This window comes from Acomys minous, assembly GCF_964271855.1.
Source record: "Acomys minous genome assembly, chromosome: 16".
Classification (NCBI taxonomy): Eukaryota; Metazoa; Chordata; class Mammalia; order Rodentia; family Muridae; genus Acomys; species Acomys minous.
In genome coordinates, this window is record NC_140498.1 from 24,772,097 (window position 1) to 24,798,330 (window position 26,234).

Below are 26,234 nucleotides of genomic sequence, written 5' to 3' on the forward strand. Positions count from 1 at the left end.
TGTCTAGTCTTTATACTGGGTACCTTGGGAATGTGGGTGGACAGAAATCCTCTGCGTTTGATTGTTGTTAAGTGGGGAGAAATGCGCTCCCAAGGGTCGGGGCGGGGGGTGGGGGGGGGAATACAGGTAATTTGATGTAGGTGAGGGGTCTAAGGTCTCTGGGTGCATTGTTCGTAGATGGGCTTGGTCTTATGCTACATGCAGGGAGAGGAGCTAGGTAGTCAAGCGAGTTATTTGAAGAGGGGTGTGTGCAGAACACAAACTAGCTGAGTCCCAGGTTCCTGAATTCTTCTCTGCTTGCCTGTCTCAGCATCACTCAGAAAGACTTCCAAGAGGGCTGGTTGGGTGGGGCATGGTGGCCCACACCTGTAATCCTAAGCCAAGGTACTCAGTCAGCAGCAATAGCATAAGCTCTGGGCCTGCATGGCTAACATGAATTCCTGGCCAGCATGGCTACATAATGTATTTCAGGACAGCCTGAGCTGCAGAATGACATGGTGTGTCTTAAAAAAAAAAAAAAAACAAAATGGAGGTAGAGAGATGGCTCAGCAGCTAAGATCACTGGTGTTCTTCTAGAGGATTCTCAGCAACCCTCTATAACTTCAGTTCCAGGGGATCTAATGCTGTCTTCTAGCTTCCATGGGCACTAGGCACACAAGTGGTGCACAGATAGACACGCAGGCAAAACACTCAGAAAAGAAAAAAGAGTGGATGGTAACTCAAAACGAAAACAAAGAAGTAAACAAAGCAAGCAGGCCAATAAACAGACAAAAAAGAAACAAAGAGCCAGTAGCAAGGTGTGTGGCTGGCTGACACCTTTGAACAGCCTCTCTTCCAGGACCATTTATTCCCAGATGTGTGTGTGCCAGAACTGGGCTGTTTCTGCCCGATGTTTCACTCACTTCCTTCACTCCTGGGCAACCAGAGCTGTGTTGCAATGTCTACACTGTGCCCACTCTTTCGTTCTTTCTTTCCCTTCACAGCTGGCAGAACTGCCTTGGGGCTTGAAACTCTAGCCACCTGTTTTTGCTCTCAATTCCCTTTTTCCTTTCTACCCAACCCAATAAACTTCTATACCTCTAATTCCATCTCAGTGTCTTTTCTGTAGTTTCCAGGTTGGCCCAGAAAATAAAACTGCACATCTTGGTTTTCTGTATTTGGGACATAAGTCTTGATTTTTGATCACTCCTGAGTGTTCTCCCTCTTCAGAAGGAAGAACACTTCCTTTCTAAACTTATTATATGGGCTGCCACAAAATGCCAGAAGGATTATAGATTGTGCAACCTCTTGGGGCATTGTTTATATAGCCTATTATGAATGGCTATAAACTCAACAAGGAAGAATGTAACTAATAAGTGTGGCATAAGAGTTGTGAACTAGCTGGGTGTGGTGGCGCTGCCTTTAACCCCAGCACTCGGGAAGCAGAGGCAGGCCAGCTTGTTCTACAAAGAGAGTCCAAGACATCCAAGGCTAACACAGAGAAACTCTCTCTCAATAAATAAATAAATAAATAAATAAATAAATAAAACAAAATAAAACAAAAACACAAAACAAAAGAGTTGTGAACTCCATAGCCAGGTATTGTGGTACACATCTTTACTCCCAGCACTCAGGAGGCTGAACTAGGTGGATCCCCTTGAGTTCAAGGCCAGCCTGGTCTACATAGCAAGCTCCAGACCTCCAGTGCTACATGAAGAGATCCTGTCTCAATTAACTAATTAAAGATTTGTTGACTGAGACTTGGAGACTTGGAGTCAAGCTGGCTGAATTTAAATTTTGAATCTTTATTTTGTCACTCGCTAGCCATAGGATTGTAAAGAAATTACTTTACATCTTCACCTCATAAAGACATTTTAAGACAATATATTCTAGCAAAAAATTAATATTCAGTAAATGTTGGCAACAGTACTACCATTCTAGAGTTGCTGATATTAATGATATGAAGCCATGAGTGTCATTCACTACCAAGTATTTAGTGGGTCCCTATGTTTCAGACACTAGACAGGGCGGCAGACATATAACTGTAAATAAGTTAGGCAACACAAACAAGTTAGTGAAGGTTTACCGGGTGAACAAGGCACATGCAAGATTAGTTGCTGAATATCATTGAGCATATAAAACTCCTCAGGTCGAATCTTGGCATAAATCCAGTGCTTGTTAGAGTCTACCTCATGGGGCTGGAAAGCCAGCTCAGTGGTTAAGAGTGCTTACGGCTCTTCCAGAGGATTCGAGTTCAGTTCCCAGCACTGACATTGGGCACCACATTTAACTCCAGCTACAGGAGACATCATGATCTTTGGCTCTTGCAAGCAACTGTACACATGAGATACACACACACACACACACACACACACACACACGAATAAATAAATAAAACTTAAAGAGTAATCCTACCTTATGGGGATGGGTAGATAGATGGGTCAGCAGTTAAGAGCACCTGCTGTCTTCCAGAGGACCCCAACACCCATAACCACTTGTAACTCCAACTCCAGAAAGACAGTTCCCTCTGTAGGCACCCAGACACACACATAGCCGTACACTCCCATAGATGCACATAAATATAAACTTAAAAGGGAATGAAAATTCTTACCTCATTTCTATCAAATCCCTTATATGAATCCAAGCCTTTAATGATCCTTATAAACAAGGAGTTTGGCTCACAGACTATCCCAAACCTAGCTACCCATCAGCAGTTGATGGACATCTTTGAAAATGCCAGCGTCTTCTGGTCTACCTCTCAGGCTTCTGACTCAGTTTCTTCCACACATGCTTGTTTGCTAGTGACATAACGATCTAAAACCACCTGAGGCAGAATAAGAGGACCTTAAAATATACCTCAGGGGTAGAGCTTTTTGCCTAGCATGCACAAGGCAAGAAAGTAGCATGAATGAATGAATGAATGAGTGAGTGAATGAATGAATGAATGACAAAAACCAAGAGAGTAGAAACATTAGAAATTGGGACACTTGCTTGGGAAACTTAGTAAGTGTCGTCAGGATTCTCCCTCCGATTTTCATTTAACCTGGATGCAGATAGGCATCAAATGGTTGAGAGGAACAAGGCCTCGGCCCTTATGGGAGTATAAGTTACCATTTGTTTTCAGTTGAGGTAAGTTTGTCTCATCCAGGAGGCCAGCATTAGAGAGAATGAGTCTGATCAGCCCAATTTGGAACATATATCCATCAAGGCTAATCATCTCCAGGGGTAGCTGATTGGTTTGGATGGGTCACATGCCTCCTCCTCACAGAGGCACCGGGCAGCTCTAGTGGAGTCATACCATTAAGGAACGAAGGGCTCTCTGACGCAACCACGCAACCACGCAAGCACGGGAGTTGAAGCTAGGGACTGCATCTTCAGACCAAACCAAACAAAAGCTAAAGCAATCCTTGCCAGAGCTGGGAATGCCCTGTTTAGGTTTTACTGGTATCATTCTTCCTAGCAGTGTGAATTCCTCCGACAGCTACGTTACGGAGAGCAGAAGTGAAAAGGAAGGCAGGAGGAATGGCAGGAAAGAGCCTTCAAGAAAGAAGCTGTGAAAAGCCTGTGGCTGCAGTGGCTTGCCGTGTAGGCAGCAGGTAAGTTGACTATCCAGACTTGCCCTCATTCACTGTGTGTTCTGCTAATGCAGGCCCTTCCTGACTGAAACTCAGTCTCCTTACAGTGTGCTCAGCGGGGCTTAGCGAGGTCTCCTCAGAGAGCTCGGTGGATGTGCTGCAGGGAGAATGCAGGCCTTTCTGCAGATGGGCACGCCTGAGGACGAGTACAGATGGGATAGTGTACTCGCTCCCTGAACGCCTCCTGGCTGCTGCTCCTAGTCCTTTGCCACCCGAAACAGGAGAGCCCAAGGTTGGACGAGCTGCCAGTAGTCCAGGCCTCTGAAAAACTTTCTTGAAAGCCAGGATGCCATCACCATGGCTGTGGAAACCTGTTCTACACGGCCAAGTCAGACGTAGGCTTGGGATGGTGTCGGGAACCGCGAGTCAGCTAGGTTTCTTTTTCTCTTTTAGATTTATTTATTTTAGTATTTTTATGTGACTGAGTGTCTTGTCTGTGTGCATAGTGTGTGTGCTTGGTGACAGCAGAAAAGTGTAGTGGATGTAAACATGTTTTTGTTTTGATCTCAAATATGAGATGGGGAACAGACTTGTGAAAGAGCAGGTGATGTTTATCCACTTAGAAGTTGAATCACTTTATGGGAGGGCTTGGTTTTTGCCAGCTGAAAAACATTATAGTACAGACTCTGAGGAAACGTATATATGCCCAAAGCAAGAAGCTGGCCTTTTGGGGACTTGGTATTGTTTGACTGTTCATCACGCCACTTCGAGACACTCCTAGAGAGAACCGCTGCAGCAAAGGCTTCGAGGCTTTGGGCTCCAGCTGAGGCTCCAGGTTCTGCTGCTCCAAGTTCCAGCAGCAACTCTGGTGGAATTGCTGGTCTGCTGAAATCTTGTCGACTACACCAGGGGAATTGTTCCCAGGAACTAAATCCAACAAGGTCTACTTCCCCTGTTCCCATAAACCGACTTTCTCTCCTATCTAGGGTAGGTGGGTTGAAAGGGAGATTATAAACATTTTTAAAACCCCAAATAAAGTAGGTTTCAAATAGTTAAAACCTATAGTAAAGAGTGTTGCAATCCCTGTGACTAGAATTGCCCACAGAAGTGAAAAGAATGTGAGTTGCCATGTGGGTGCTGGGAATTGAACCCAGGTCCTTTAACCAGTGAACCAACCCTAGGCCTGGCTAACTCATTTTTAAAGAAGGCCAAGTATCCCAAGGAAACCCACTGAGGCCTTCACTAGTTCCTGAATTCCCTTAGGTCTTCTCAGAAATTAGGCTCTTTGGTAAGAGCTCAGTGCTATGGAGCAGTATCTGATGGGAATATGACTAAGGGATGGACTGCTTGCCTTTAGTAAACAATGACTGTGACCAAAGACTCGTGGCAGAGACAGTCTACACTGGGTGTTTTCTTCCTGAGATAGTCAACATCGATCATTTGTGAGGCATCTGTAATAGGTGTTGAGATTAAGTAGTGGATGTCCCCTGAAAAATGTAGTGTAAAGGCAGGGCAGTGGTGGCGCTTGCCTTTAATCCCAGCACTCTGGAACTCACAGAGGTTAAGTTATCTGAACGAGGTCACACAGCAAGTGTTAGAGTTGAAAACAAGCTAATTGCAGAATCTATTCTTCTTATATTACCAAATGACAAGATGTTACGTAAGGTGCCAGGCAGAGGCACAGGCCTTTAATCTCAGCACTGAGGTGGCAGAAGCAGGTGGATCTCTATGAGTTTGAGGCCAGCCTGGTCTACAGAGTGAATTCCAGGAAAGTCAAAGCTACACAGAGAAACGCTGTCTTGAAAAACCAACCAACCAACCAACAAAAAAAATCAAAAGCAAACAAAAACGTTTAGTGTAAAGGAGGGAACCCTTTCTGTACTCTGTTTTCTTTCTGGCCAGGACCTGAGTAGAGAGGAGAGTAACACAGTGGGGTGGGGAAAGTATATACCTAACTCAGCAGGGGAAGAAAGCAGGGAGGGAAGGCACTCATGGGCAGGATAAGTAGGCTTTTAGAAGAGCTATGATAGGACCAGGCAGTGGTAGCACATGCCTTTAATCCCAGCACTTGGGAGGCAGTGGCAGGCGGATCGCTTTGAGTTTGAGGCCAACCTGGTCTACAAAGAGTCCAGGACAGTCAAGGCTACATAGAGAAACCCTGTCTCACAAAACAAAACAACAAAACAAACAAACAAACAAAAGAGCTATGATATAGAAAAGTTTATGAAGATACTTTTCTATACAGCTCTGACTGGTCTTAGTGCTGTCTTCTGAGTCATGAAACTCCAGCCTCAAAAGGGTCTTGATGGTCAGTTCACTCTTGGTCTCTGTCCCCAGGGCAGATGCCTTCCTGAAAAGGGAATTACAGTACTCTTCCTTTCTCAGAATTTTCTGTTTTGAAGGCAGGTAAGGGGGGTTTTCCAGAAGGCTTCTTTTTTGTAGTGGTGAACCTCGAATGCCTTTAGCTGAATTTGTTAGCTAACTCTGGGTTTCTGGTGTGCCTCCACGTTATCCAATATGGAAGACAGGTGTGGGGACAAAACCTGAAGCGAGGCAGATGAGTCAGCGCCCTGTGCGAGGACATAAGTATTAGCTGTGGTATCTGCATGACCCTGGGTCACACCTGGTCTCTACCGCAGAGCTGTGTGAATTTAACTCAAGGTAACCCTCAGGTGTTGGCACCTTCAGTGTAAAGTTGAGGCTCAGTCTCCCTAGGTTGTTGTGAGAAATCGATGGATTGATTGACATACTTTAAACTTCTACTTTAGAGGATGAAAAGATGGCTCAATAGTCAGGAGGTCCCATATGGGGTTCCCAGCACTCAAATCAGGTTGCTCACAGTTGTCTATAACTTCAGTTATAGGGGATCTGATGCCCTCTTTTGGCCTCTATAGGTATCCGTACTCACATATGCATACACACATGTGCATGTACACGTAAAAAAAATCTTTTAAAAAACAACAAACTACCATTGCACCTGGCATGGTTAAAAAGTATCATTACATACAAGAGCTATTACTGCTAATTGCTTAAATCCAGACATCTCATTTGATATGGAAGAGATTGTTGGAGGTTCATTAACTTTTGCAATTAATATTTATTTAGGCACTTACTTCATTGAAATAGAAAGTACTGTGAAAACCAGACCCATTTCCTGTTCTCATGGAGTTTACAGTCTCAGGGAGAATTTACATACTAAATAAATGATGCCTCGATTAATCTGTCATCACAAGCTCTGGTGAATGCTATGGAGGAAAGGACAGGATAGTGTAAGAGAATACAGCGTGATACTTCAGCTAGGCTGGGTGGGCATGAGGCCCAGTAAAGGCCTTTCTGACTGGTAATCTTAAAGTGAGAGAAGGAAAGAATTGTCCATGTAAAGAGATCAGTTTGTGCCAGGTGTGGTGGCGCATGCCTTTAATCTTAATACTTCGGGAGGCAGAGGCAGGCAGATCACTGTGAGTTTGAGGCTAGCCTGGTATACAAAGCAAGTCCAGGAGAGGCAAGGCTACCCACAGAGGAACCCTGTCTTGGAAAAAAAAAATCAGTTTGTATCAAGGCCTCTGGTAGGATGGACCTTGGCTTGTTCTGAGACCTGAGAGGAGATCCTGTAGGGCCGGAAGGAGAGAGGGAGAGAATTTGCATGTCATATTAAAGGATTTGTTATTTTTGATAATTCCGTGGTGCTGGGATTTGAACCCATGGTTTCAGGCATGATAGGCAAGTGCACTAACACTGAGCTACGCTTCCAGTCTCAATAGAGGCTTTATCGAGCTACACTCATCCGTCACTTCTCTTAGGTGCCACCTACTAGCTCTCTTCTCTCTGGCTGCTTTCTCCCCTTTCTTCCTGTGTAATCCCAACAGATCCTAAAACCCAAATCCTCTTATCTCAGACTCCTGAGTGGCAGGATTATGGGTATGTAGCCAAAGATGGCTTTGAATTTATGATTCCCTACCCCCCAGTGCTGAGATTACAGATATTGTATAGTGCTGGGGTTCAAACCCAGGGCTTCATGCACACGAGGCAAGCCCTCTACCAACTGAGTTACATCCCAGCCTCCTCTGTTTCTTTTAACATTTCTGTCACTTTTCTTGAACTATAGAGCCTGCATTCCTTTCCAGAAAGCCTCTCGTGGCTCTCATGAGTCTACAGTTCTAAAAGTCCCCCTGCCCACCACATATTTCATGCTCCTTGGGAAACTTGTTTCTCCTGCTTCTGGATGTGTGTAGGGAGAGGTGTCTGGCTTGTCTTCTCTGATGCAGACCTTAACCATAGTCATCCCTTTAGATTTCTGAAGTAGTCGCAAGTACCTTTTAGTCTGGACATCCATAACCTTTTTTGGATCAGATTAGCAGCAGCAAAAACCTTAAGTTGTTTCCCATGATACTTATCATTCAGACTTAACCATTCAGGTGCTCTGTCCTAGTCCCCACATCTGGAGGGACAGATGGTTCTGTGGTTTTGCTCTGGCTTAGGACTCAAGGCCAGCTCTCAGGACAAGTGGGGATGCTGTGGGTCACCAGTTCCACAGATGCCACTAAAGCCTGTCATCTACATCTTTTTCTCCATGGTCTGTGATGTCCATTTCCTTTTGCATTCATTTGTGTTGTATTTATCTTTATGCAGTACTTCTTGAGGATGTGCCTTCATCCTATCAGCTGTATTTTTGTTGCACTTTGAATGTGGAAGCCGCCAAGGCTTGGTTCACACTCCATGTACAGACCTTCCCGGCGAGGGGGGGGGAGGGGGAGGGGGGATGGGGGATGGGGGGGAGGGAGAGGGGGGACGGGGGACGGGGGGGGGGGGACGGAGGGGGAGGGTGTGTGTGTGTGGCAAGGCTGCTTTGTAATGTATTGATTTCACTGGTCCCAGAACCTATTGCTTTGCTCTTTTTAATGCTAAGCATGTGTTCTGGCAACACCTCGTGATCATGGGATAGAGGCATCATGCGCACTGTGTACCTTGCCTTGGCCTCTGTGCGGTGAAGCTGCTTTTCTGATGTGCTGGCCATGTTTCCAACCATTACTGGAGTCTCTTAATAAAACCTACTTTCTCTCAGGCAAGCTTACCATTAGGATTGTCCTTTTTCCAGGACTCACCCCTGAGAATTTTGGGTCATGGACCTGGCTAGGGAAGTGAAGACCTACCTACTAGGAGAAAATCAAATAGAGAAAGATGGGATATTTTATTAGACCTCACAATATTCAATATCCTTAATAGAGATTTCCTTCCCTTAAAAAAAAAAAACTTTCGCAACAAAATCACATGTAGCCAGGCTGGCCTGGCACTCCCTATGTAACCGAGGACTTTGGACTTTTAATATTCCTGCCTCTGTCACCTGAGTGCTATGGCTATAGGCAGGTGCTATGGTATTCAATTTCTGCTCTGTTGTGACTGGAACCCAGGGCTTTCTGCATGCTAAGCAAGCACTAAGCAAACTGGACTACAACCTGAGCCCTCAGTTTTTTCTCTTTAAAATAGTCTATTCATAGCTGGGCAGTGGTGACCCACGCCTTTAATCCCAGCACATGGGAGGCAGAGGCAGGTGGATCCATGTGAGTTCGAGGCCAGCCTGGGCTGCAAAGTGAGTCCAGGCTAGCCAAGGCTACACAGAGAAACCCTGTCTTGAAAAACAACAACAACAACAATAACAACAACAACAAAATAGTCTGTTCATTATCTTAATAATAAATGCAACAAACTCATGTGCCATCTACCTATCCTTTAACCCAGAAATTCAATTCTTAGGTAGTTAGCCAAAAGGAAAAAAAAGCTATATAAAAGGATTATGGGAGAATGTTATCAGCAGCTTTATTCATAACAGCAGACTCCCCCCCCCCAAAAAAAAACCTCCAAAATGTGCAGCCGTAGGGTTTGAATGAATAGACTGGCTTACATCATTTGAGTGAAATCTTACTCAGCAGGGGAAATGAGTTGTTAAGGGAGGCAACAACCTGGGCTAACAGGGAGCAAAAGCAACAGGGCACAAACAGTTATGATTCTATTTGTTTGAAATGCTAGAACAGGAGAAGCTGAGGTGAAAAAAAATTAGCACTGTGGTTTCCTGAGGTGCAGTAGGAAGAACTGTGGGAACAGGAGGATTAAAAGTGGAAGGACAAGCTTAGTCACTTTAAAAATCAAAACGATCCACCAGCCTGGCGTGGTGGCACACGCCTTTAATCCCAGCACTCGGGAGGCAGAGGCCAGCCTGGTCTACAAAGTGAGTCCAGGATAGCCAAGGCTACACAGAGAAACCCTGTCTTGGAAAAACAAAAAACAAAACAAAAACAACAACAACAACAACAACAAAAAACAAACAAAAAAATCCAAAATCTCATAAAAGCTAATGCCTTTTCTCTTATTTAGCAATTTTGTTAAAAGCTCACGGGACTTTCCCATCCTTTATCCTTGTCCACACAGGTTAAGCAAACATAACCACACATAAGTAGGTTTTGACATCATGCCATGTATGTATAATGCTTGTTTTAAGAAATAATAATATAGGGCTGGCAAGATGGCTTAGCAGATACAGGTGCCTATCGCCAAGTCCACGTTTGACCTATAAGATCCCCACGGAGGAAGGACAGAACTGACTCTGACCCTCATGAGGCTGCAGCCCAGGCTGACTCCAATTGCCAAGGATGGCCTTGAACGTCTTCTCCTTCTGCCTCCACCTTCTCAGTGTTAGGATCGCTGGGATTATAGATAGGCGTGCGTTGCCACCTTGTTTTAGTCAGTGTTAGGAATTAAAACCAGGATGCTGTGCTTACTAGGCAAGCACTCTACCAATGGGGCTATATCAAAGCCCCAGTGATGTATGTTCTTGATGATACATCTGTTGTCTTATCTAAGGCTTAACTTTTAGTTCTTACATTCCATTTCAGTGACTTTTTCTTTATTTCTTCTCCTTCTTCTTCTCCTTCTTCTTCTTGTTCCTCCTCTTCCTCTTCCTCTTCCTCCTCCTCCTCTTCCTTTTTTTCTTCTCCCTTCCTCCTTTTTCTTTTTTCTTTTTGACAAGATCTTCTCCTATATAGTCTAGTTTGATTTCAAACTTGTAATCCTCCTGCCTCTGCCTCTAGAGTGCTAGGATTATAAGCATGTGCTACTACGATTGGATTTTGGGGCCCGACTCTATTCTTTTACTTGGAGACATCCAGTAAACCCAGGAAAACAGTACAACCCAGCAGCATTTACTGAATAGATTATTCTTTCCTCTGATGAATTGTTTGATGCCTTGCTGATAATGAATTGGTCACACTGAGAAATTATTCCCAGTGTCAATGATAATAACACAAATGACTGTTGGCTTGTAGTTTATCTCAGAAACCTTTGCCTTCCCACTCTGAGGCTGTTTGTTTCAGAAAATGTCCTGGGATTTGTAATCTTGAGTAACACGGTACCAAACACATTGAAGCATTAGAAGGGTATGCATATATAGGGGCATGTGAATAAATAACTGTAAAATGTTCTTACCTACTGGGTAGGGAAATAAGAGTACTTATACATAAGTGTTTATGAGGGTGAAAGACGGTTTAAATGATGCCCTTTGAACCACACACTAGCGGGACAATTGTAAAATAGTTTACAACATGAAGAAAGCAAACTTAATGCTTTGGCTTAAAGATTTGGACTAGGATGCCAAAAACAAGCTTTGCTCTTTGTTTTACCGGCTGAATGACCTTGCCCAGTCTCTTGACTCTCAACGGTTCAATTTCCTGGTCTACTGAATACAGGTAATGACTTTTCTGAATTATTAGATTGACACTGGTGTGTGTGTGTGTGTGTGTGTGTGTGTGTGTGTGTGTGTGTGTGCACGCGTGCGCACATTGGGAAACTTATTGTGGGCACTGTGAACAATTAATGAGTTAACTTTCATTCAAAAAATTGTCTTTGACTTTGACTCATTTGTAGTAAGTGATTTATCCCTTCTGGGGACCAACCACAAGCAATGTTTACCCCAATAAAATATTAACATGAGGTTTCTTACCATTTATCTGGGCAAAGGCCAAGGCCTGGCATTTGGCTCAAAGAAAGTAGTTATACATTGTTTAATAACAACCAGGCCCTCGGGCAACTCTCAATAAATACTTCTGGTGTCTGGATTAGAGCATAGCTAGGGAGCACCTTAACCACAGCCTTTTATTGATTGCTTAGGCAATGTAGGGAGTATGCTTTTAAAAAAAGAAAAGTCCCGGGCTTGATATATAGATTAATTAGTAGAGCACTGACCTGGCATCCATGAAGCCCCAGCACCACATAAGCTTGGCATAGTGATGCATGTCTATAGGCGTAGCACTTGGGAGGTGGACACAGGAAGCTTAGAAGTTCAAGGTCATTCTTAGCTACATTGTGAGGAATTTGAGGTGAGCCTGAATTCACGAGGCCCTGTCTCAAACAAACAAAAATCTGGGTAACCTTAATTTACATTGTGATAAGCTTAAGATCTAAGCCTTGTCGGCTCCTCTGTTTATCACTTTGTGGAGTTAAGGGGAGAAAAATGGTGTGCCCGGGGGAACTTGATTTGTAGGGAAGAAGCGGCGAGCCAAATAATAACAGCAGCCTAAGTGCTAGCTGCCTCATTGAGAAAGATAGACATCAGGCAGCTTTTCTAGATGTTTCTCCCCACCCAACACAGGTCGTTGTAGACTCACTGCACTTTGGCAGTGTTAATCCCTGGGAGATATAAATGTGATCTAATGGGGACATGCAGGCTATCATGGAACAACAGCAGACTCTTTAATCGTTGCTAAGTGTGTTACAGTGGCACCAAAGAGGCCAGACAGCTAGAATATTAACCCCGCTGCCAAGTCTGGGTGTTATTTTAAATAAAGTAACTCAAGCTTTGAGATTTTTTTTTCCCCCATCCGTAGACATTTTACCTGGTATAAGAAGAGGGACGGCTGTGGGCAAGCATAGTCACTGCACAGAGGGTGGAATTTTCCAGAAAGTGGTAAAGAAGGCAGAACTTCATGAGAATGAGGGTAGAGTAACAAGATTAGAATCTGGAGATTTCCATCAAGGAACTTCCTTGGTGAAGGTTTTCTCCTTAGGTGCTTTCCTTTTTAACCACAAAGAGTCCCACTTGGTATATAGCTTGACATGCTTGCTTTCAGACGCTGAAATTGCCTTTAGCATTCCCCCTTCAGAAAAGTGTCTCTACACTTGGGAAGCTGAGGCAGGACTATCAACACCAGTTTGAGGCCAGCCTGCTCTATGTATCAAGAGCCAAGCCAGCCAGAGCTACATAGCAAGCCTCTCTCTGACTCTTGAAAACAACAACAAAGTGCACACAGCTTCTTCTCAGCTGTACCTCAGTTTCCTTACCTATGAGATGGAAAGAATTCTATCTCCTAGGGTTGTGGTGAGGGTTAAATGTATGGGCACAAGTCAAGTGTGCTGGTGAATATGCTAGGTAAGGATGTCCTGCATGGGCACTTCGTGGAAGTGCTTAGTGTATCTTAATAATTGTGGCTCTCAGAGCCACACCCCTTGTCTTTTGTTCCTCTTGTGAGACTATCCCTCTAGTCAGAGACCCAGAGACCCTGGGGTTACTTGCATCTTTTTGAAGCTAGTTGAATGTGAACAGTAACGTTACAAGCTGAGGATGCTAGCTTGGTGGTACTCAGCTTGCCCAGAGTGGGTGAGAGTCTGAATTCCATCCTCAATCCCATGGAGTTCAAAAAGTTAAGAACAAAACAAAGCCGGGCTTGGTGGCACACGCCTTTAATCCCAGCACTTGGGAGGCAGAGGCAGGCGGATCACTGTGAGTTCGAGGCCAGCCTGGACTACAAAGTGAGTCCAGGACAGTCAAGGCTATGCAGAGAAACCCTGTCTCGAAACACCCAAAAAAAAAAAAAAAAAAAAAAAAAAAAAAAAAAAAAAGAACAAAACAAAAACCCAATGCCTAAAACCAAAACGCAATACAAAGCCCTGGCATTTTGGTCAGGTCATGGTGCCTCACACTGTAATCTCAGCACTCAGCAGGTTGAGGTAAGAAAGGCTGGATGAGTTTTGAGGCCAGCTGCGTTTCATAGTGACTTTCAGGCTGGCCAAGACTACTGGACTATAGTGAGTAGAGATCCTGCCTTAAAAGAAACAGGTTGTGCTTTAAACATGGATGTGTAAAATATTAATATCGAGGAAGTAGAATTGAGCAATACAACAGTGTTATCTGCTGTACACACCACATACAAATAGTACACTCACCCTAGGCATATGATCAGAGACTGGAAGTGTCAACATCCTCCAGATCTGCTGTGTCAGCCTGTCTTCTGTTTTTATGTAACTGCATGTGGGGCAAACCTCAGAGGCAAATTCTCATCTCTTCTCAGAATAGAGACCAGAGCAAAGGTCTTCATTCCACCAAATTCTTGGGCCGTGGACAGTTTATTAAAGGAAGGAAGGGCTCCCTCTGGTCAGACCCCTCTCTCCACCTCCCTCCCGATCTTCAGAGTGACCTGTTGCCAGAGAATAAACAACTCAAGTAAGCAATGTCAAGATGCTTCTGGAAGAGACACATTCTTTCCCTAAGGTTGAGGAGGAAGGTAAAAACCGAGATGGAGAATTTACAATTCCAGTAGCTTGGCTAATGGACGCCTGGAGAGTGTCACAGGTGGCCAAGGGCTTCAGCCTCACGGACTGCTGGAGTGGTGGCCTGTCGCTGTTAGCACGAGCACCCAGGCTAGAATGCACAGAGCCCTCAGGAAGCACAGTGGTGACGCACGCCTGCAATCCCAGCGCTCCCATGGTGAACTGGTTTGTGAGGACAAGAGATTTTTCTCTAGAAGATTGTACGTCAGCGTGGGTGCCGTGTGCAAGAGGCCTTGCCTTACATAAGATCGAGGCTGGGCACCTAAGGTTGTCTTCTGACCACCATGTGAACATGCACATATAGCATATGCACATGTCCACACAATACACACATGTACACACCGTATGTGTGTACTTGTGCGTATGCACGCTAATACACACACACACACACACACACACACACACACATATACACATTTTCCCACTCTGCTGCTTTTATAGTTTCCTGCCATGGTCATAGCACATCACAGTGATAAAGGGAGGGTATTCACAGCTGTAAAACTGACCAAGTGTGACCCAGAAGCACTGAGGTGAGGAAGAACCTTGTTAAAGAGCTTTTTGTCTTAAAAACAAACAGTGCGCTGGGCTGTGGTGAAGCAAGCCTTTAATCCCAGCACTCGGAAGGCAGAGGCAGGCGGATCGCTGTGAGTTCGAGGCCAGTCTGGTCTACAAAGCGAGTCCAGGACAGCCAAGGCTACACAGAGAAACCCTGTCTCGAAAAACCAAAACCAACTAATCAAACAAACAAACAAAAGCCCCCCAAAACAAAATACAAACAAACAGTGCTGAAGCACGCTGTGGCAGCCCACCCATGTAATCTCAGCACTTGGGAGGTGGCCCCAGGATGATCAAGAATTTTGGGATCACCCTTGGCTACATAAGTTAGAGGCTGGTCTGGGCTATAAGAACCTCGAATTCATTTCCCCCGCCTTCCCCATCCCCTCCCCTCCCCCCTGCTTCCCCTCTTTCTTTACCAACCCGTTTTCTGGGATGCTAAGGTTCAACCTAGGGATTTAGGCATGTTAGGCTACCTCCTTACCTCTAAGCCGCATCCCTGGCTAGTCCCCGAGGCCGTTGCCCCTTGATTCAAAAGTGCCTTCATTTTACCCCCCTCCACCACCAGTTCCTCCCTTTCAACAAGCAGGGTGCAGGAAGGCAAAGGGCGTACAGGGTTCTAGGCTTGTCAGCTTCTTTTCCTGCTTGTGGGTTTCGGCATCTCCGTTATTAGATTCCTTTGTTGTAAACCTGGCTGTCCTACTTTCCTCCCTCCTTCCAGACCGTAGGAAGATGTAAGGCAATGAATATTTAGTTACCGGGTAGGTCGCAAACCAGGCCAAACAGCGGAGGTGCCCATTAACATATCAAAGCCGACTCTGGCCAGCAGGTTTTCCAAGTATCCCTCCGCCCTTACCTGTTACAGAGTACTCCTGACTGGCATACCCACCCCACAGGCCAGGGTGAACTCTCCAGCTCAGGAGCTGGGCTGCCCTTCCCCCAGCTGCTCTTAGCTTTATAATCCAGCTATTTTGGCTACACTGGTCCCTTTTACCCCCTTTTACCCTTTCAACCTCTTGGTCTTCTTCCCCCCCCCCCCCTCTTCACGTGGCCCCTCCCTCAGTCTGCTGGTCATGTCCACTCTGCAGTCTCCCAGATGTCTCTGCCTCTGGCTATGCTCTCCCTTATATCTTCACTAAACCCTTTCCTCCACTATACCTAGGAGCAGTCCTGTCTTCATTTTGATTTCTTTCTTTCTTTCTTTCTTTTTTTTTTTTCATTCAGTGACTATAAATAGAGATGGGTAATGTTGCCAGGTGCCTGTCCTGGGAGCTGCCTGGTACCCTATACAGAGTTGCTGGCATTCTTAACAAGCTCACAAGCTCACAATCATTGTTTTATTTCTGTTTTTTCGAGACAGGGTTTCTCTGTGCAGTCTTGGCTGTCCTGGACTCACTTTGTAGACCAGGCTGGCCCCGAACTCACAGCAATCCACCTGCCTCTGCCTCCCGAGTGCTGGGATTAAAGGCGTGTGCCACCACCGCCCAGCAACAATCATTGTGATTCTTTAGTACCTTAGTCTTCCCTTAGCTTGTTGAGATGCATGGCTTTATCATTGATTCGTTCGTTCATTCGTTCATTCATGTATTTACAAACTTAGTTTTAAAAAATTACATTCATTTAGTGTGTGTGTGTGTGGGGGGGAGGGTGTTGAGGCATGCATGGAGGTCAGAGGATCAACTTGTAGTTTACCATGTGGGTCCCAGGAATCAAACTAAGGTTGTCAGGCTCAGCAGCAAGCGCCTTTCCCCACTGAGTCATCTCAACAGTGCCTTATAAGCTTTCATTTGTGGAAATTTTCAAACATATAATAAAGCCCAGAGCACCTATCACTCAGATAGGATCATCAACTCATTCTAGCCTTTGTTTCAAAGATACTTTCATCTCCTCAACTGAGTTACATTAAGTAAATCCTATGCCGTATTGTGTATCTGTAAATATTTTCCATATATACCTCATAAATGAGTGATCTAAAAAGATACCAGAATGCTATTATTTTGTCTTAAAAAAAAATTAAGCTGGGAGCTGGGCAGTGGTGGCTCATGCCAGCACTTGGGAGGCAGAGGCAGGCTTCTGAGTTCTCTGAGTTGAAGGCCAGCCTGGTCTACAGAGTGAGTATCAGGACAGCCAAGGCTACACAGAGAAATCCTGTCTTGAAAAAAAACAAAACAATGACAACAACAAAAAAATTAGGCTGGATGTGGTGGCTCATACTTGTAATATCATGTGGGAGGCTGAGGCAGGAGGATTGTGATAAGTTTTGGGGAAGCCTGAAACAAACATACACACACAACAAAGGATAGCAAAGCATTTATATGGCTGAAAGTTAAATCTCAAAAACAAGTTATATTTACAGCTCTAGCTTTTTGTCTTATCCCTTCCACCCTGATCCCTCCCAACAGGTAATATTCTGTTTTCAAGTATTCAAAATTGAATTATATGCAGCCATACAACATATATACACGCATGTACGATACATGTAAATACAAATGTGTTTGAGCCAGCTGGATAAGACTGCTTTTCTCTGTCTCGCTTTCCTATTTGCTTCATGCAGCATTCTGAGGACACTTTACATGTCCGTGCACTATTATTTATTCAGCCAGCTCCCTACTAATGAACATTTGATTATTTCTATTCTTTTGCTATTCCAGTTGCCCCAGTTTGGGGTTTTGTTTGTTTGTTTCTTTGTCTACTTGACACAAACTAGGGTCATTTGGGAAGAGGGAACCTTAATTGAGAAAATGCTTCTATCCAGATTGGCCTGTTGGCAAGTCCATGAGGCATTTTCTGGATTAGTGACTGATGGTTGACAGGCCCAACCCACTGTGGGTGGTGCTACCTCTGGGCAAGTGGTCCTGAGTCACATCAGAAAGCAGGCTGGGCAAGCCAGTAAGCAGCGCTTCTCCTTAGTCACTGGTCAGTGTCTGCTTCCAGGTTCCTTCCTGAGTTCCTGCCCTGACTTCTCTAATGATGGACTGGATCGGGTATATAAGTACAAAACGAACGCTTTCAGTCACAAGTTGCTTTTGGTTAGCGTTTCAGTACGGTAATGGAAAGCAAACTAAGACACCACCGGGTGCCAATTCCTACGTGGCACAATATCTGCAACCGTTCCTATCCCTGTGTGAGCAAGTTTGGGATAGATAGTTGGGGTGGGATTTCGAGATCAAAGGAAAAAAGAAATACCAGTGGGAATTTGGCACCAATGGCTGGTTCTCCTCTATAGGCGTTTATCGTTTGCCTTCCTACCATTGAACGCAAGGATCTACTTCTGCGCGGTATTATAAAACATGTCAACTCTTTGGATGTTTTGCCAATAAATCTCATATTCTATTTGCCCTTCCTTTTCTCTCCTGCCTTTTCCCTTCCCTGCCCTCTCTCTCTGCAATCTCATACAGTTCAGGCTGTCCTCTGACTGATTGAGTAGTCCAGGTTGGCCTTGAACTCGTTAACTTCTCCCTTCTGCCTCCTGTGCCGGGATTACGGGTGTGCATCAGTCACAGTGCATGGTTTAAGCTTGACATACCGTGTGTTCAGAGGCCATTTGTGGTTCTTCTAAAGTTGCCCGCATATATTTGTCCTCTACTTTTTTTTTATATGCGTGGCCTGCTTCTCTATACTTAGCTCTTTTAACTGCGATGGTCAGGTAGGTGATTTCCTACACAGCTGCATCGGACTCTTCCTAGCTCCTCCCTCCCAGTGCTTGCCAGTTACTCAGGGTCCCTTTTGTGGGGGTGGGGAGTAGGGGGTTGCTGTGGGTGCACCTCTGACTGATCTCTAATTAGCCTTCTGTTATTTAAATTTACAAAGTCCCACCTTTCCTAGCCAGGTTGGGGAGACAGGGTAGAGCCTGCTTTTATCTTATCTGGACATGTAATCACTGGCGTGGGGGATTTTGTACTTATTTTTTTTTTTTTCCCTGATTGAAATCCTTTTAGCTGTAGTTCTGGAGCCCATGCCTGGGGCCTCCTACATAGTAGATGAATGCTCTGCTACTGAGCTGCACCCCTCATACCCAGACACCTTCATCCTACCACAGTAACCATAGTGACCATCAGCAGCACTTGCCACTCCTTGGGATCTCCTTGTCCTTACTGGTTCCCTCTACCCTCTTCTTTAGGAAGCACCTATTTTTACCTGTATTTAGAACACTGATGTGCAGAGAGCATTTACAAATGGATGCTTAGCAAAGGCCTGGTCAGGCAGTAAGCAGAACTAATTAACATAATGTGTATGACGGCTCAATGGATAAATCACCCACTGCCAAATCTGATGATCTGAGTTTGATTATGTGACCTACGAGGTGGAAAGAAAGAACCAACTCCTACAAGTTGTCCTCTGATCACCACTTGCAAGCCATGCCTCACGCATGCTCACACACTTGCACAAAATAAATGAAATTATACAAATATACATATCTATCTATCATAACAAATAACATGCCATTGCTGATGTCGTTGCTAAGGAACGACAGATGAGGTCACGGACATAGGGCATGTGTGGGTGACTGTGCCATCCAAGAATACAGGGATAGCTGGATGGATGGTCTCACGGTGTAAATGTTAACGCAAAGGCTGTGTTCTCATCCTGGCTCTGCCAGAGGGCTGCTTTTCCACTCCGCAAAAGTCACTTCATCTCCATGGGTTTTCATTTCCTCTTCTATGAAACACTAGACTGACATTTGTTGCTGACTAAGACTTTCCACTTGCACCATTTCTGGATCCTCAAGTGTTTGACTCAACAGTTGGCATACTGTAAGGTTTTTAATTACGTGATCCAAATGATCAGCTATGCCTGCACAACCTGTCTCCACCGTCCAAAATCCTGCGTTGGCAAGAACATAAATGTGATAATTATGAGAGAAAAGATCTCTTCGAATTCTTGACACCAAAAAGGCCTGCAAGCTTCTGGCAGTGCACATCTATTATAACAATTATATTCTCCAGTTGTCTGCCTAGCTTAACATATATTTACTGAGGACGGAAGGCCCCATGTGTTTATTGTACTTTTTGACTTTAGAAACTGTTGCATGATATATCCTCTAGGTTGCACCCCCCCACCCCCACCCCCCGGCAGAAACAAACAAAAGAATTTTCTAAAAACATCTGGCACTACCAATTGTCTCCTCCCAACTGTCTCCTCCCTAAAACACTTGGCTCCGTAAGGACTCTGAGTTGGTCAGGATTTGTCAAGTTGCACCTCCCTTCCTACTGCAGGGAGCACAGGCACACAGTGCCTGTTATTTTTAGCATATAGCCGATATCATAGGCCCCTCCAATGTGGTTTAAATATGTTGGTTTCCCTCAAGTTCCTTGAAGATGTATTTGGGAGCCATCCAGGCCCATTCCAGACACACCAAAAGCCCAAGAAGGCTGCTCCAAGGCTGTGGTGATGTGCAGAGCAGTCGCTTGGCTGTTTATATTTCTCACTGCATAATTGGTGTGTGAATCCCATTCAAGCCATTTACCACGATACAATGAATGGCCTTTTTCAGGAAAGCTTTTTTTCCAAGGGGGCCTTTCTCCCCCGCCCCCACCCTGTTTCTTTAGTTTCTTTCGCAGTTGTTCACTGAGTCTTAATGTTCATGCACTCCCTTGAACATGTAAAATGTCTAGAGTCTAGACTTGGGATGAGAAGCTACACCCAGGGAGAGCTTTGTTTTTATTCACAGATATCTCAATCCACTGCTGCTTCTCGATCCTCCCATCCCTGCATCTGACTCAGTCATGACTTAGATACCAGTGGTTTTCTTAATAGAAAAGTAATAAAATTATCTCTCAGAGAACTTTTAAGTGACTTGTGCAGTCATCAAGTAGCGTGGAAAGTGGGCAGCAGGGTATAATTTGTCATTACCATCTTAAAGTCTTAAAGCGAGAAAGGTTTTAAACTGCAGGTGCTGTTGGGAGGGTTACTTTTCACTATGTGGGTCCAGGGTAAAGAATGATTAGAGGCCAGGTGTGGCTGTGCATGCCTTTAATTTAGTTCTTGGGTGGTGCAGGCCAGTGGGTCAGGGATACATGGTCAACCTTGATCATACAGAGAGTTTAGGGCCAGCCTGAGCTACATGAGACCATCTCTCTCGGAAAAAAAATGAATGTGGAGATTAAAAGTAGACAATAAGCATAATGTTTAAGTTCAGGGATGATCAGAACAGTTGAAAACACTGACTATAGTCTAGTTGTATAACAAAACAGAATTGATTCAGTAGGCTAAAATTTAGAATAATTTTAGTACAGCTACTAAAATAATTTTGAAATTGTCATATTGGAACATTTTACAATATTATATGTATGTATATGTGTGTATATGTATATATATATATATAATGTTTTGTTGTTCTCAATCAGTGGGTCACGACCCTTTTAGGGTCAACTGAGCCTTCCACTGGGGTCATCTAAGACCATCAGATAGCACATTTATATTATGACTCACAACAGTAGCCAAATTACAGATATGAAGTAGAATAAAAGTAATTTTATGGTTGTGGGTCACCATAACATGGGGAACTGTATTAAAGAGGTCAGAGCTTTAGGAAGGTTAAGAACCACATATATATGAGTTCAAGGCCAGTCTGGTCTACATAGCGAATCCAGAACAGCCAAGGCTACAGAGAAACCCTGTCTTGAAAAAAAAAAAAGATACAAAAATTATATTTTTAAAATATTAAAAATGTAAAACAATAAGAAAATTATTTACATATAAACAAATATGTTAACTAATATGCTTTTTATTTGTATATATATGCTTACATACATGAAAGTATATGTCCATGTTTACCATTTGGGAGAAAATATGAATTTTCTGCAAAAATGAATAATTTGTATCTGTGAGTTATGGGCGATTCTTTCATTTTTGACATAGAGTGTCACTGTGTAGTGTACTGGTTAGTCTCTCAGGCTACAGCTGGAGCATGTGAATGAATCTCTTGTGTCTACTATTTGCTGGCCATGGGATTTTTTTTTTTTTTTTTTTTTTTTTGGTTTTTCGAGACAGGGTTTCTCTGGGTAGTCTTGGCTGTCCTAGACTCACTTGGTAGACTAGGCTGGCCTTGAACTCACAGCAATCCGCCTGCCTCCCCCTCCCGAGTGCTGGGATTAAAGGCATGCGCCAACCATGCCCGGCCCATGGGATATTTTTTAAATTATGTAACAAAACATATACATTATAGGATAATCAAATCAACATAATTAACATATTAATTATCATCAATATTAGTCATGTCTTTGTGATCAAAGTATCCAACATCCTCTTTTAACCTTTTTTCCCCTTCTAGCGTTTTCCTCCATTAATTTATTTATTCACTTTACATTCTGCTCACAGCGCCCCTCCTCCCAGTCCCCCACAAACCCCATTCTTCCCTCTCCTCCTTCTCAGAGAAGGGGGAGGTCCCCCATAGGCACCACCCGCCCTGAAACATTAAGTCTACGCAGGACTAAGCACATCCTCTCCCACTGAGGCCAGACAGGGCATATCCCAGTTTAGGGGAATGGGATCCAAAGACAGGCATCAGAGTCAGAGAGGGCTCTTCTCTCTATTTGTTGGAGGACCCATATGAAGACCAAACTGCACATGTGCTACATATGTGCAGGGCACCTAGGACCAATGCATGCATGCTCTTTGGTTGATGCTTCAGTCTCTGTGAGTCCCCATGGGCTCAGGTTAGTGGACTCTGGAGGTCTTCTTGTGGAGTCTTGACCCCTCCAGCTTCTTCAGTCATCCCCCCAGAACTTCCATATGACTCCCTGATCTTTGTCTAATGCTGGACTGTTGGTCTCTGCATCTGTTTCCGTCATCTGCTGGGTGAAGCCTCTCAGAGGAGTTATGCTACGGTCCTGTCCACAAGCACAGCAGACTAACATTAACAGTGTCAGAGACTGGGTCTTTTCCGTGGCGTGGGTCTCAAGTAGGGCCAGTCTTTGCTTGCCCATTTCCTCAATATTTGCTCTGTCTTGGTCCTTGTACACCTTGTAGTCAGGACACATTTTGGGTGGAAGGTTTTGTTGTTGTTGTGGTTGGTTGGTTGGTTAGTTGGTTGGTTGGTTGGTTGGTTGGTTGGTTGGTTTTGTCTTTGTTTTGTTGAGACAGGATTTCTCTGTGTAGCCTTGGTTGGCCTGGCTTACTTTATAGATCAAGCTGGCCTCGAACTCAAAGAGATCCACCTGCCTCTGTCTCCTGAGTGCCGGTTGAAGGTTTTGTGGGTGGGTTAGTGTCCTTATTTCTCCACTGGAAGTCCTGCCTGGCTACAGGAGGTGGCCATTTCAGGCTCCATACCCCTTCCACTGGGAGTCTTAGCTAGGGTGACCCTTATAGACTTCTGGGGGCCTTCCCTACCCCAGGTCTCTGGCAAGTTCCAGAGATAACCCCACCTCTGATATCAGTTTTCTTACCTGATCCTCTCTCTCCTCTTCCTATTCCTAAGTCCTACCCCTCTTCCCCTCCTACCTCCCCTCTCCCCATCCCCTCCCCCCTCCCCTCCCCCCTCCCCTCCCCCCTCTCCTCCCCCCTCCCGTCCCCCCATCCCCTCTCCTACGCACTTTCCTCCCTTCATGTTGCCAATGCCTATTTTAATTCCCCTTCTGAGTGAGAATCTTTTTTTTTTCTTCTGATTTTTTTTTTTTTTTTGAGACAGGGTCTCTCCATATAGCTTTGGCTGTCCTTAAACTTGATGTGTCAACCAGGCTGGCCTTTGAACTCACAGAGATCTATCACGCCTCTCTCTCCTGTGTGCTAGGATTAAAGGCGTGCGCCATGACACCTAGCCTCTCAAAACTGTTTTGAAATAGACAATACATAGTTATTACATTGGTGTACCTTGTATAGACACATCCTTTTTGTAGCATAAATGTTTTGAATTAGTAAAAAAAAAGACATTATCAGCATCATTGCCATCATAATGCACTTTAGGTTTCTAAAAATAAATAGTTCCCTCAGGTATATCATCAGTGATACACGGAGAATGAAGTCTCCTGACTGTGCTGTCAGACTTTGACAAACATCTGGAGCAGCTGGAAGACTTAAGAGGACGGATACCTGGGTACCACCCCAGGCAGTCTGACTCAGCTGGTCTGGGTGGGGCTTGTTCTTGTATCTCTCATAAATTTACTGCTGCTGACTCAGAACCACCCCGTGGCACCCACTGACCTACAGCCCCTAGTGCCACCATCACAGATCATAGGAAAGAACGAGGGCCACCATCCTCAGCTCTTAAACCATTCCTCTTGTGCTTGATGGAGACCTTCCTGCCTTTCTCCCTTCCTTCCTCCCATAAACATTCATGGGCCAGGCACTGTGTTTGGAGCTGAGGACCACAACGGAAACGTTTCTGTCACATGATGGAGTTTATAGACCAGAAGGACTCTTGAGCAATTTACCTATTTGCTGGTAGCTCAGATAGGAAATGAAGAGATTGGTCACTAACTTGTTTCGTTTTGTTTTTTCCACTAAATTGTTTTTATGTTTTGATACAGGGTCTCATTTCATAGTCTAGGTTGGCATCAAACTCAGTACTCAAGAGATAGAGGAGACTGTGACTATATTATGCAACACCATGCCCAACACATTACTTTTATATGTGTGTGTGTATGGATGTTTTATATATATATATATATGTGTGTGTGTGTGTGTGTGTGTGTGTGTGTGTGTGTGTGTGTGTGTGTATTGTGTGCATGCTTAGAGCCTGTGGAGATCAAAAGAAGGCATCAGAACCTCTGGATCTGGCGTGATAAATAGTTGGGATCTGCCATGTGGGTTCTGGGACTGAAACCAGGTCCTCTGCTAAAGTAGCCAGGCTCTTAACTGTTGAGCCATCTCTCGAGTCCCGATATTAACTTATTTTAATGGTAATCACATACATTCACTGTCCCAGGGTCTGCAGAAGACAAAACAAATTGATTGTAAAGTTTCTTGTGTGCTAAGTATTTCCACAAGCATGTTCTCAGCTGAGCCTCACATTAGCCAGTTATACATGAGCAATCTTACTAGCAAACAAACCCAAGCACAGCTGAGGGGTTGCCTTATCCACACAAATGGTAAGAGAGACTTGAACTTAATTCCCTACTTCCTATGCTGTTGTTGATCTAAATTTATAGAGGGGGGCTGGAGTGATGGCTCAGCAGTTCAGAGCATTGGCTACTATTCCAGAGGACCCAGGTCTGTTTCTTAGCACCCACATGGCAGCTCAGAGCCATTTGTAACTGCAGTTGTGGGCAATTTGAAGCCCTCTTATGGCCTCTGTGGGTTCCAGTTGTGAATGTGGCACACAAAGATACCTGTATGCAAAATACCCAAACACATTCAATAAATACAAATGAATTTATACAGAACTAAATTTTTTCTAAGATTCTTTTTACTTTTAGTGACTTTGTGATGTTGATTGAATTAAACGATCATTTTCACCTATTATATCACCTAGGATATATGTGATACTTTTTTTTAAAAAGTCCCTATAATTCCCCCCTTGCCTCTGTGTGTGTGTGTGTGTGTGTGTGTGTGTGTGTGTGTGTATGTGTGTGTGTCTGTGTCTGTCTGTCTGTCTGTCTCTCTCTGTGTCTGTCTGTCTGTCTGTCTGTCTGTCTGTCTCTCTGTCTCTCTGTGTGTGTGTGTGTGTGTGTGTGTGTGTGTGTGTGTGTGTGTGCATGAGCATGTGGGCAGGTATATACATGCCACAGTGTCTATGTGGAGGTCAGGGAACAACTTTGTGAACTTGGTTCTCTTTATTCTGGGATCTGAGGATTAAAGTAAGGTCATCAGTCTTGCATAATGAACTGAGGCATCTGTTGAATCATTCCACTGGCCCCAGTTGTGTAGTCCTTTTTAAGGTAAGCATTGAAATCTCATTCGCTATTAGCAGCAATTGCAAGTCTAAAACCGCTTACAGTCTAATAAAAGTGATGGACTAAGGTTTATATATTATTATAAATTGTAACATAATATAATCATATAGAAATATAAGCACACACACATTCTCACATGCGTCATCACACAAATGAACAGAAAATAATTCCTACATCATGACAGTGACTACAGAAAGCCTGCAGTGACTGGGGATAACAGTGAGAATACAAACCTAGTCTGGGGAAAGGATTAGACACTGTTTCCCAAGAGTGCTCAGGGTTCACTTGGTTTTGTGTGAGGTGAAGAATTTGCATAGGGTGGAGAGCTATCAGGACTGAGACACATGGAGCAGGGTATCTCTAGGTAGTTTGTGCTTTCTGGTTGACCTATGGTGATGTGTACAGAAGAAGCGTAGAGAGGTGGGCGGGCTGGACCCAGGAGGTGCTGGAAAGGCAGGTTTGGATAGAAGCTGCATGTGGAGGAAGACAGCATCATAGAAGGTCAGAGCTTCGGCTTTAGAGTCACTGTGAACTTGAGCATCATTCTTTCCCTTATTAGTCAATGATCTTAGGCAATTTAATCTTCATGAATGTGATTTCTCTATCTGGGGATGGAGACGACAATGGTTGTTGCGAAAGTGAAATAAGGTGCTGAATGCATGCATAGCTCATGACACAGAGTGTATGTTGAGGCCCAGGA

General features: G+C 44.3%; 1 protein-coding gene and 1 long non-coding RNA gene across 3 annotated transcripts in view; one reads left to right on the top strand and one right to left on the bottom strand.

Moving 5' to 3' along the window:
• CLINT1 (clathrin interactor 1) overlaps positions 1–15,393 on the bottom strand; it is a 77,171-nt gene extending 61,778 nt beyond the window's left edge. The window contains exon 1 of one of the 2 annotated variants that reach the window (XM_084763976.1): positions 15,187–15,393. Coding sequence is in view for 1 of the 2 variants with exons in the window: in XM_084763974.1 (XP_084620100.1) it covers positions 2,591–2,595 (5 nt within the window). In the remaining variant the exon portion in view is untranslated. Of the gene's footprint in view, positions 1–2,590; positions 2,691–15,186 lie in introns of those variants that run through there. The other variant, XM_084763974.1, reaches the window with a different exon arrangement.
• Positions 3,250–26,234, top strand: part of LOC311587322 — a 170,501-nt gene continuing 147,516 nt past the window's right edge. The window contains exon 1 of the long non-coding RNA XR_014775825.1: positions 3,250–3,575. This is a non-coding gene — a long non-coding RNA (uncharacterized lncRNA). The remainder of the gene's footprint in view (positions 3,576–26,234) is intronic.